Raw genomic sequence first — 13306 nt, 5'->3', positions numbered from 1 at the left:
TGCTTCTGTTCCCGCTTCTCAGACCAATCAGTTTTCTGGGAGCCAATCAGAAATAATCCCACCATGTACTCCCAGCATCTGTATGAAGCTTCCTTTGTCCGTCTTATCTCGTAAGCTCTCTCTCTCACTCTCTCTCCCTCAGGGACATGCATTCTCCCCCGATACAGAGTGACCTTGGAGGTGGTGCAAGCTTCAGTAAATCTATTACAAGCTGAAATGCTGACTTCTGCACAGTTGGTAGTCAGACATATAGGTGAAAGGTTGCAGCGTCCATTTTGGCTGTAAAGGTGCTCTCATGTGCACCCCGGGTGGGTGAGATCACAGCAAATACTCCCAACAAGGGCCACTTGTTTTTACCCATTATAGCTGCCTCATTCTGAAACAAAAATGTAAAGTCAGTGTTTGACCCAAAAGAAAGCTAGAGCAATTTAAACTCGCACACCTTTAGCGCTGCAAATCTGCTCTGACTGAAAAAAAATGGTGGCTCAGGGTTCTTAAAGCAAATCCGAAAAGCAAATCCATCAATCAGTAACACACACTCTCTGATGTTCTCACTCCTGTTTGTACCCATTGAAAAAGCCGTCAAAGAGCCCCAGTTAAAAAACGGCTCTTCATTCAATTTCTGAATTGAGGCCAAAGGGCTCAACAGTATGTAAACAAAATATCCACTGCTCTTCCCATTGATATCACTGCCACATACTTTAGTAGCTACATGTTCAAAAGCTCAACAGTGCAAAGTAGAAAACTCATGTGCTTTTACTTATACAGTGCTTGACCAGTGGTTCAGATATCTTACAATTAATCACACAGTGTCTGTACTCAATGAGCTGGATCTTAAGCATGCAAGAGGTCCACACTCCACTCAAACTCCACCCCTGCACTTGCCTACCAGCAAAGTATGCACCATCATATCATGGTGTGTACATTTACACTGTTTATTATTATATAAGATTATTTATGTCTGAATGTGCAATGATAGCCATCACAGAGAGGGTTCAAAGTACAAAATAGAGTCCAAACAACAAAAAAGAAGCACCAAGAGCCTTCTAAAATGGGACACAATTCCTTTAATGGTGTAATTTGAAAAACAATCTTCCAAAATTGACCCGACACAGGCCGTGTTTCAGCGCACAGCGCCTGCGTGATGTGACATATAATGATTTCAGCAATGTGTACAGCAATGGAACTTTCTCCCGTGCACATCACAAAGTCATCACTCAGAGCTTGCAAAGCAAAGACCCTCCCTTGGTTCAATAGATCAAAACCAAGGTGACTACATTTGCGTGCATAAATCAGCGCATATTGTCAATCTGCATGTGCAAATTAATTGAGTAATAAGCCAATCAGTGCCAATATTAATTGCATGGATTTTATGCATGGATCGTATTCTATAACGATGCCTGCAGAAATCCTATACTGCATAAATTCAAGGAGGCATTCCCAGAATGTACATGCATTGTTACAGAATAGGGAAAGGGAAATGAGACTTGATATACAGCCTTTTTGTAGTTTTTGCAACTACATTCAAAGCAGTTTATATGGTTTATACAGATACTTATTTTTATCTGGAGCAATGGAGGGTTAAGTGACTTGTGCAGAGTCACTGATATCAATCAGTGGGAATCAAACTCAGTTCCCCAGGATAAAAGTCCACTGCACTAACCACTAGGCTACTCCTCCACAGTGATTGGGGCCTGCCAGCAGGCATTCTTGCCAGTGCCTTAAGTTGGGTGCTGTTTATACGCTTAGCAGCTATTCTATAAAGGATGTGGATCCCATATAGAATAGCACTCAGCACTTAAATACCATTTATAGAATCTAGTTCATTGTGCTTAAATATTGGATTGCTCTGCTGGTAAAAGTACATGTTTCAAAACATGAGCCTAATGACATGTTAGTAGCAAACCTACCAAAAAATGTACTTTGATGAAATGTAAGTGTACTATTGTAGTTTCCTAATCCTCCCATCATAGTATCTGTTTCCCGTATGACCGTTATATCGCTCCATGGTGCGACCGCACCTGGAGTATTGTGTTCAGTTCTGGTCGCCTCATCTGAAAAAAGATATAAAGGAATTGGAGAAGGTGCAGAGAAGGGCGACGAAAATGATAAAAGGGATGAGGATGACTACCTTATGAGGAGAGGTTAAGACGGCTAGGACTCTTTAGCCTGGAGAAAAGGCGGCTGAGGGGTGATATGATAGAGGTCTACAAAATAATGAGTGGGGTAGAGCGGACAGATGTGAAGCGTTTATTTACGCTTTCTAACAATAATAGAACTAGGGGACACAAGATGAAATTAGAATGTGGTCGGTTTAAAACAAATTGGAGAAAGTTTTTCTTTACTCAGCGTGTGGTTAGACTCTGGAACTCATTGCCGGAGAAGGTAGTGATGGCAGCTGGCCTTGCTGAGTTTAAAGGGGGTCTGGACAGATTCCTGAAGGAAAAGTCCATTGATCGTTATTAAATTCTGGGTTTTTGCCAGGTTCTTCGGGCATGGAATGGCCGCTGTTGGAGACAGAGTGCTGGGCTTGATGGACCTTTGGTCTTTTCCCAGCATGGCAGTGCTTATGTACTTATTTACTTATGACCAAAAGTGAATTGTGTTATAAAACTATACACAAGCTTTCATATGGCTAAAAATCCACACTCCCCAACAGGGCTAACTTAGGAGGTTAACTCTTTTTTTATGTACATAAAATTCTGTAAATGTACCCTATGCTATGCTTGTGATATAGAGTTAAATACGTATGTTTACTTAACTAAGGCGCAGATGTTGGGAACATTTGCAGCTGGAAGATGAACTGAAGTGTTGTGATTATTTGTAGGTTCCCTCAAGAGCTGAACATGGGGAAAGTCAGTGCTGAAGTCATCTGGAATGTGTTTGCCCAGGATATGAAGTACGCACTGGAAGGTAATTAGCTCAACCTGTCATTAATTAGACAAGAGAGCTCACTCAAATCATTCTTCTGTGATATCCAGTATCTGGAGGGTAAAACAGTGTTTATTTTTTATTTCACATGCAACCAAGCATGAAATAAGCATATTCTGGCTGCTATTCAAAACCTTTTAACCAGCTAGGAACGGCTCCTGGCCAGTTAAATAACATTTTAATGCCTAACTGCAGATATGCAGTGGGAGATAACTGGTTATCTCCTGCTGAATATCTCAGTGGCTAGCCACTAACTGGCTATATCATGTGAAATCTGGTTAGGCACATATATTCAGTTTGCCAAACTGGCTATTTTTAGTGGTTAAAATAGGCTGCATAAACAGCAGGCCTATCTTTAACCACTAAGGGCCAGATTCTGTATAAGGTGCTTAAAAAATCCTCGCAGTACTACTACTACTTAACATTTCTAGAGCGCTACTAGGGTTACGCAGCGCTGTACAGTTTAACAAAGAAGGACAGTCCCTGCTCAAAGGAGCTTACAATCTAAACATTTCCAGCTAAGCATATTCTATAAGCGGCACCTAGATTTAGGTGCGGTATATAGAATATGCTTAGTTGATATCTGTGGGGCCCTTTTACTAAGGCGTGCCTTAAAGTGGCCTGCGCTGGTGTAGGCGCATGTTTTGTACACATGCAGGTCAATTTTTCAGCACGCCTGGAGAAAAGGCATTCTTTTTCTGTGGCTGAAATTGGACGTGCGGCAAAATTAAAACCAGCGCACGTCCATTTTCGGGCTGAGACCTTACTGCAACCCATTGACTTAGCGGTAAGGTCTCATGCACTAACTGGGCGGTAAGTGACCAGTGTATGTAAACTGCTGGTTACCACACAGTAGAAAATAGAAAATATTTTCTACCACATGTTTTAGGCACACGTCAAAATATGGAATTACCTCCCGGGGCATGTGGTAGCCAGGCGGTAGTTCCAGTTTGGCACAGGTTGGATGTGCATAGGCACTTACACACCTTAGTAAAAGGTCACCTCAGTGCCTAAAACTAAGTGCCTCCATTTACACCAATAAAACCATGGAGTAAATCCCTACGTGTAGATTTACACGCACTGGGCCATATTTTATAACTACGCATGTAAATTTTGGAATGCCCATGAAATTCCATTTCCCCACCCATGATCACGCACCTTTTGAACTGCACGTATTAGAATTTAGGCACAGTTTATTACAGAATACGTGTAGTGAATTATGCGCATACATTCTAATTATTGCCAATTAGTGCTCATTATTGCTTGTTAGGTTCTTTTATCCATGCTGATTAGTTTGTTAAGCCAATTAACATACACATGTTGTTATAGAATATACTTAGATTTCAGCACGGAATGCTAGGCGCGCTATATAGAATCCAGCAGTAAGCACTTAACCGGCTAGTGATGAATATCAGCTTAACCAGTTAAGCTGCCACAGACAAAATGAAACCGGATATTCAATGCGGGTCGCTGGATATAGCCCGGCATTAAATGTCCAGTCTGATTGTCAGGCAATCACCGTATTTTAAGGTAATAGCAAGGGCTCCATACTGAATTTACTTAGATTAATTAGGGGGTGACATTTTCTTTAGGCAGAGCTAGGTTATAATCACTTTTCAAGCTTACCTTTACAAATTCATTCCATTAGGGCTAGCTCGAGCCATGACCCAGCCAATGCACTGGCTCGAGCATCAAAAGCCAGCGTCGTCAACTCGACCATAACAGTAGCGAGAGCGTGTTTGTCTCTCACCATTGTGCTTTCTCTCAGCCTGGCCACCAGCACCACTACAGATTTAAATGTGTCAACTGGTACTTCCTGTTTTCGTGTTGTAGTGTGACGGCAAGCACAGCAATGAAATGAAAATGGCATGCTCTTGCAACCGTAAAAAGGGTTTATAGAGCCAATATGGGTGGATAGGAGAGGGGCGAGGCATCAGAGCAACAGCTGGCTTAGAGTGCCACAACCCCATGAGCCAGCAGTGCATTCCATAGTCACACTGGAATCCTGTGCATATGTGTAGAATACTGTTGCTGAAAGGAAATCGTATTTTACAGAATATGCCTTTCTGGAAGTATTTTTTGCTCTTTTTTATGCTTAGTCATTTTTTGTCCAGTAACAATATGCAACACACATGCATTTTTGTATAATCTGAGAAAGTAAAACTCACTTTAAAAATGTAGCTGCAGTCATTACGCTTTTATGTGTAAAAAGATTCTAATAAAATTACCCTGGGGTTACATGCATAATAATACATATGGTGACGAGAAGGTATGTGCATTTACATGACCCTCATGAGTGCATTCATGGGTGACACTGAGGAGAGTGCACAGGCACAGTCATGATTTATGGGCATAGTTTATAAAATAATGTGAATCAAAGTAATAGCGCACCTATTTATTAAGCAAGGAGGAAAAAGACCTCATCAAACTGTGGCCAGCTGCGGTATGTGAAACCAGACCACAGAATCAGCTGATCAGCATGCACACAATTGAAAAAAGTAATCATTGGTCAAAAAACCTACTATGAAGTTCAATTTCAAAACAAAAGACTAATTGGTAACAAAAACAGTCTTCAACATGGCAATATCATGCAAAATAAATCACCATAAGCACTTATCTTAAATAGTCCGATGTATCAGTTTTCAGTCGCTCAGTCTTGCCAGGATAGGTGAATGACAGAAAGGTCCTGACGGTCCCATTTCGCTCCAGCTTCCTATGGAGACCTTCACTGTGCCCCAATTTGCCGGGGAAATTTGCACTGCGAGACAGCTAGCAGGACTTCACTGTCATTCATCTATCATGCACTAAAATTAAAATTCTGGGGGATTTTGACCAAGGAATGAAATTGAATTGAGCCGGAAATAAACACCAACTGGAATGTGTTTAAAGGCTTCTGAGCTCTTTTCCTCCAGTAAGAAAATTGTCACATTTGTGGGAGTGCAATCCCTAACCATTTTTATGTTTATAAAAAAAATGTACATTTACCAGTATTTTATGTATGGACATTTACACCTGACTCCTGAGCAGGCGTAAATATCCATGGCTTTGTTCTAGCTGCATTTTCTGCCACTATGGATGTCTATGTGAAATAGAGTAGGCTGAACTCACCATGACATTGTTGGTGAAAAGGCTTATAACTCAGCTGAGCTCATCCACCAACATGTGAGTGACTCAAGACAGTGGAGCATTTAGTTGGGCAGAAAGTGAGGGGTTGGGGGATTTCTGCAGAAGAGATTTTTGATGGGTGCCATTTTTCTATGAGTAGGCAGTAGCAGCGGGAGCCTGTGAGGGAAAAAACGGAGTCACATTGGCCGTCCCACCCATCCCTTCTTCTTTTTCTAAGGGTTGGTTGTTGTTTGGGTAGGTGATATATTGGTCAGGTATATGGGATTAGTGCATAAGTACATAAGTAATGCCACACTGGGAAAAGACCAAGGGTCCATCGAGCCCAGCATCCTGTCCACGACAGCGGCCAATCCAGGCCAAGGGCACCTGGTGAGCTTCCCAAACCTAGAAAACATTCTATACGTCACAGTTCGTTGTGTGTTCTTTGGTGTTTCATCTTTCCTGCGATGCATTATTGATATAATGAGTTATCACCTTTCATTTTGGATGCAATGACAATGTTGGGAATAAGGGAGTATATACTCTTTAATTACTACAGCATGTGCAACACCCCTGTGTGGCTGTAATGAATTTATGGGTTGGGGAAAATTTAGCTATAGGATGGTTATCCAGCTATGCGACACCACAGGCTGAAAAAGTGTGTATGCGCGGGGGGGGGGGGCGCATTTCATGGAATTAATATTATATGTGACTAGGATGGCATCATCTAGATACAGCAAGTTAAGTCATTTCAGTTGAACTGTTTTTATTTCAGTGTATTTATTTTATGATTCTTATTGTATGGTACATTGTTTTGGATGGTGTGAATGCCTAAGACAAATTACTCTCCACATAGAGAATGAACTATATATAGCAGTATTTCCCAAGTCAGTCCTGGAGTATCCCCTTGCCAGTCAAGTTTTCAGGATATCCACAATGAATATGTATGAACTTGGTTTGCATACACTGCCTCCATTAGATTCAAATCTCTTTCATGATTATTCATTGTGGATATCCTGAAAACCTGGCTGGTAAGGGGGTACTCCACGACTGAATTGGGAAACATTGATATATATAGGTCATCCAAATTCTGTTCATAGCAGTGCCCATATGGACCCTCTTTGATGTACAGATATACATGCATAATGAACTAAGACTTTTATTGCAGTGTTGGGATTGTAGTTTAAATTTTGCACAAGATTTATTCTAGAATATGCAGTATATTTTAGAGCTACATTGGATCTCCAGTATCTAAAATCACATCTGTACCTTTTCGGTTTCAAATTCCATTAGTGAGAACGTCTGCCTTACTCTTTAAAACTATTCCTTACTCATTGCCATTACTTTTTTATGATCTAATGTATACAATTTGCTGCTGTATATCAAGTCTGAATTTCCTGACATTTATTTATTGGGATATATTCATTGCTTTTTTGAACAGATTCACCCACAATTACTGTCTTACTGCACTCATTCTGTGCCTTTAAGACATTAATGGTAGTTTTTATTCTAATTACTGTTGTCAACATGCTGGCAGATGTTATGGAAGCAACAAATTAAATCAACGGACATATGAAATTTGCTAGTAACATTGTAGAGATTATTAATTCTCTCAGTTGTATTGACTTAATTGTATTTAACTTTCTGCTTTATTAAATTTTAACTACCATTTATGGTTTTGTCAGAGAATAGTGGCACTACCTATTACAGCCACATATATCTTTCTTAATACATTGATTTAGCATACAATAAAAAGCATTGTTTTCAAAACGTATTCTTCTGTACCCTGACAATACTTCTGGAAAGGTGTATTGTGGTTCAGTTTCTTAACTTGATATCAAATAATACTATCTGGGGTATTATTCAGCCAGCAGTGTTCGGCATTTTTTTTAATACGCTGAGCATTACCAGTGTGAATATTCAGTGCTGGACCACGTGCAGCCACAGGTACTGAATATCCAGGGCTAATTGTCCTGCTGCTAGCCACCGGAGCTTGTGCAGGTCCCGGCCGATTGTAAGCCGGGGCCCGCATAAGACAGTTATCTGAGCCCCTCCCATCCCACAAAATAGTCCCCCTGCTTCCGTTCACCCTCTCCCCTGCCAGTGACATTAAGAACCCCCCCCCCCCAGAACATCCCCCCAAACTTCAACTATCCCCAGTCTCGATAGGTCCCCCCCACTTGCTCCTGCCCCTAGCGGCAACATCCTCAAAATGACTACTGTGACCTCTCGTGGCAGCCTCGTAGTTACATATGGTAATAAAATACAGCAAACTTGACTCACCAGAACATATCCTTACTTAAGCAGGATCAGTATTTCGATATCAGGACAGGAAAGGAGCCCAAGAGTTCTCAAATTTGCCAAATGTGTCATGCTTAATTGCCATTAATTTACTCAAATAATATGCATCCCATAGTATAAGCACAGCGGGAAGCATAGGTATTCTCCATCATGTTGCTATTTCCCTTCTAGCTAAACGTGGTAACAACACTTTAAGGGCAAGAGTCAGCAAGGAGTTTGATGGTAAGTGTAAAAGAAAAAGGGTTCAAGTTGTATTTCAAACATGACTGAAAACATTTTAGTACATTGATCCCACAAGGGCTAGATAATTGGACACCATCACCACCACCTCTTATCCACTTCCCCTCCAGCATAACTTTACAGATGAAGGCCTAAACTGTACAAATCTGTTCATCTGGTCACCCTCCACCTCTCTAGTAAGTCAGACAGGATAGAGATCAATTTACATTGCCATGAGCCTCCCACCATCAGCTCCTCAAAGGGTGACATTTTAGATGCCAACCAGAAGGGATTACTTTGAAAGAGATGGGGCAATTGAAGGTATAAAACGAATTCAAAGAGCATAAGAAGTTTCAGCTTTTACACTCTTCTTGACAACCCCCAAGGTCTTTTTCAAGACCAAAGAATCAACTTTCAATGACTCTCTCCGGTACATGTGCGAGGGGCATAATCGAAAGGGACGCCCAGGTTTTGTTGAGGGAGTCCTTGCAAAACGTCCCGATGGAGGGGCGGGGAAACCCGTATTATCGAAACAAGATGGACATCCATCTTTCGTTTCGATAATACGGTCGGGAGCGCCCAAATCTTGAAATTTAGGTCGTCCTTAGAGATGGTCGTCCCTAGACTTGGTTGTTTCTGATTTTCTGCGATAATGGAAACCAAGGACATCCATCTCAGAAACGACCAAATGCAAGCCCTTTGGTCATGGGAGGAGCCAGCATTTGTAGTGCACTGGTCCCCCTGACAAGCCAGGACACCAACCGGGCACCCTAGGGGGCACTGCAGTGGACTTCATAAAATGCTCCCAGGAACATAGCTCCCTTACCTTGTCTGCTGAGCCCCCCACCCCCCCCCCCCTAAAACCCACTACCCACAACTGTACACCACTACCATAGCCCTTATGGGTGAAGGGGGGCACCTAGATGTGGGTACAGTGGGTTTGTGGTGGGTTTTGGAGGGCTCGCTGTTTCCTCCACAAACGTAACAGGTAGGGAGGGGATGGGCCTGGGTTCACCTTCCTGAAGTGCACTGCACCCACTAAAACTGCTCCAGGGACCTGCATACTGCTATGATGGACCTGAGTATGACATCTGAGGCTGGCAAAAAATATTTTTAAATATGTTTTTTGAGGGTGGGAGGGGGTTAGTGACCACTGGGGGAGTAAGGGGAGGTCATCCCTGATTCTCTCCGGTGGTCATCTGGTCATTTCGGCCACCTTTTTGTGCTTTGGTTGTAAGAAAAACAGGACCAAGTAAAGTCGTCCAAGTGCTCGTCATGGACGCCCTTTTTTTCCATTATGAGTCGAGGACATCCATGTGTTAGGCACGCCCAAGTCCCACCTTCGCTGCGCCTCCGATACACCCCCTTCAACTTTGGCCATCCCTGCAATGGAAAGCAGTTGGGGACGTCCAAAATCGGCTTTCGATTATACCGATTTGGACGATCCTGGGAGAAGGATGCCCATCTTCTGATTTGTGTCGAAAGATGGGCGTCCTTCTCTTTCGATAATGATCCTGTTAGTCAAACATTTTTTTGTGACAAATCAATCAGACTCCTGAGGAAGGCACATGTAGTGCCAAAACAGGGTACCTTGTAGAGTCTTCAACTAATAAATATTGTTTTGAACTTTGACCGTTTCCAGTCTGTTTTTTGAAGGGCCTGGTTCTGTTCCCACTCCTTTTTGCCCGTGGGACACCATTGTTCTTTGTCCACTTCGGTGGTCTTCTTGCTGCCCCTAACTTATACAGCTATGGGATAGCCGGTTAGCGGTGATTTTTTGGTGGCGCATACCAGTAAGTGCCGCTGAATATTGGGCATCAGCTCACTTATCAGGGTTTAACCAAGCAGGAGCTTCTCCTGCTGGGTAAACTGTTTTGAATATCGACCTCACAGAGTATTTCCACTCAAAGCAAAACATAAATGACTTACACAAAGAGAAAAAGAGAGAGATCACAGAGCACAGGTGAGCGGTACAACCCTAACAACAAAGTGTGTGTGGGGGGGGGGGGGGGGGGGGGGAAGTAACTTGCACGGAGCAGCTGATGCAACCCTGGGTACCTTTCTAGGCAGACTGGGAGCTCTATTTGCTGTTATTTACTAATGCTTCTATTATTGTGTAACAATTTCCAGCAAAGAAAATAATATAAAATAAATCTTCTAAAGCCTAACTCTACAAATCCCTAAAACGAGAGGAGAGACATAAGTTAGCAATAAACCTTAATCAAAATTACATCATACACAAACTATCCAGTCGCCCTTCCATTAGATGCTCATTATTTACTGGGACAACTGAAGCTTTGCCCCAGGCTCTACTTTAAGAAAATGTTCCTGACTCTGAATGCACTTCTGCAGTTGAATTGGTTCAGAGGATATATATTCTTCCTTTTGAACTTAATCAAACATTTCCTCTGGAATTTTAAGAAGATCCTCATATCCATTGCCAAGGCCCTAGGGTGCAATAAAAGAAATTTGTCCTTCATCTTCTTTATTTCTACAGAAATGTCAAAAATATCTCATGTTCATGAAACAACAGTGATCTAACAGTGAAATAAAGTTGCTACTGAACTAGCTAAAGCTAGTAATCGGACCTAACGCAATTCCTCTTCTCTACGATTCCTAAATGTGTCTGTAACACATTTATCTTATTCCACCATAATACCACTTTGTATTTGTTCTTTACCGGCTTGGAGTACGCCTACGGTATTATGTAAGCCACATTGAGCCTGCAAATAGGTGGGAAAATGTGGGATACAAATGTAACAAATAAATAAAACCTTATCCCAGTCAGAGGCTAATGCAAAAGAGATCACCATGGTTGTCCTCATCATCTCTTCTAGAGAAGTCTCCAAATGAGTTGTTAAATCCAATATTAACAGCAGCTGATGTGAGCATCTGTTTATTTTTCTAATCTTTCCTTGATGTTTTATTTTCCCCCTTCTCTGGTTCTCTTAACCTATTGTTCTCTAAAGTATGATTATTGTATGTAAACTGATGTTCCCTATGAAGGGAGATGTGGAGGCTCAATTTCAAAGCACATACAGGCCAATATAACTATTTAACCGGCCAGGAATGGCTCTTGGCTGGTTAAATAGCCTAAAGCTGGCTAAGCGCTAATGTTCAGCGCATGATAGCCGGCTATCTCGGCTGAATATTACCACTTAGTGGCTAGCCTGGTCACCAACTATGTTGCATGACATAGCCGGTTGACGCCAATATTTATTGGCTGACCAGCTGAGTTTAGTGGCCAGATAGACCTGCGTAAAATGCCAAACCCCTCAGAGAAAAATTACATTGGCTCCCTCTAAAAGATCGAATTACATTCAAAACCTGCACCCTGGTTCATAAAATTATTCATGGCGAGGCCCCGATATATATGTTAGACCTCATAGACCTACCAGCAAGGAACACAAAAAGATCATCACGCTCATTCCTGAACCTCCATTACCCCAATTGCACAGGACTCAAATACAAAGCAATATATGCATCTAGCTTCTCCTTCACCTGCACGCAAATATGGAATGCAATACCAAATGCCATAAAAACATCGCACGATTTGGCAACCTTCCGGAAATTACTAAAGACTAACCTGTTCAAAGAAACTTATCATAAGGATCCTTCATAAATGAACTGACACCAAAACTTTTACCAGAACAAGTTATCATTGTTCTCTTTCTATTTGTTTACTGTAATCACAATGTCATTATTGAACGTTACACATTACCCTTGTCCTCTTATACCTGAAATGATTTGTATATCTATTTACTTCTAATTTATTTTATATTTTCTTTACTTTAAATGCAATAATATGCTGTATTTCTCCTTCCTGAAATGGCGATCGCCATTACGGCCTAATGTAAGCTACATTGAGCCTGCAAAGAGGTGGGAAAATGTGGGATGCAAATGCAGTAAATAAATAAATAAAATAAATAGCAGGTCTATCTTTGTCCACTATAACTTAGCCAGTCAACCAATGAATATCAGTTTAACTGGCTATGTTTTTAGCAGTCAAAAAAAACCTGGAATTTCAATGCTGGTCACTGGATACGATCCCAGCATTGAATTTCCAGGTCTATCGCTGACTGGGGGAATTAGCTGGGCTCCCTCCTGCTGTCTCAATATCAGCCCCATAGACTTACAAGGTTCCATAGGTTACTCGGGCTCATTTTCAAAACACTTATTTATTTATTTATATATTTATTTATTTATTTACTTATTTCGATTTATTAACTGCCTTCATGAAGACTTACAAAGTTCCATAGGTTACTAGTGTAATTTTGTAAGTCTAAGTGCTTTGAAAATGAGCACCTTAATAAGTCCTAAAATAAACATTATAAAATAAGATTTATCTCTAGAAGTTCACTATAATTTTATATCATCTTGAGTTGTAAAACAAGGGGTCATGATATGAGGCTCCAGCAGGGTGGCTTTAATAAAAGCACATACAAATATATCTTCTCAGAAGCAGTCATGGATATATGAAATAACCTTCCAGTGAAGAGAGGGGAGGAAAACATAGTTACAAGAGCATTAGATGATCAGAGAAGATCCTTAGTTGCCAGGAAGTGAAGCTAAAAGCAGAGGATGCATAGAATCTTGATATTGCAGCAGGAAGGGAAAACAGGCAGACAGACTAGATGGGCCTTGAGGTCTTTATCTGCCATCACGTTCTGTATTTCTATTTTTTTTTCGTTGTGTACTCTGTTACTGGAAGAACTAGATAAGAGTGCACTTTCAAAGACACAACATTATT

At 41.3% G+C, this 13306-nt stretch overlaps 1 protein-coding gene across 5 annotated transcripts in view; it reads left to right on the top strand.

The window, feature by feature from the left end:
* Positions 1-13306, top strand: part of UNC13C (unc-13 homolog C) — a 921443-nt gene that overhangs the window by 704679 nt on the left and 203458 nt on the right. For all 5 annotated transcript variants that reach the window (XM_030189213.1, XM_030189208.1, XM_030189204.1 and 2 more), the window contains one exon: positions 2828-2913. In XM_030189213.1, coding sequence (XP_030045073.1) covers positions 2828-2913 — 86 coding nt within the window. The remainder of the gene's footprint in view (positions 1-2827; positions 2914-13306) is intronic.

The sequence above is a fragment of the Microcaecilia unicolor genome, chromosome 1 (assembly GCF_901765095.1).
Source record: "Microcaecilia unicolor chromosome 1, aMicUni1.1, whole genome shotgun sequence".
In the NCBI taxonomy this organism is placed as follows: Eukaryota; Metazoa; Chordata; class Amphibia; order Gymnophiona; family Siphonopidae; genus Microcaecilia; species Microcaecilia unicolor.
The sequence above is the reverse complement of the archived record's forward strand: the minus strand, read 5'-3'. Positions and strand labels throughout refer to the sequence as shown.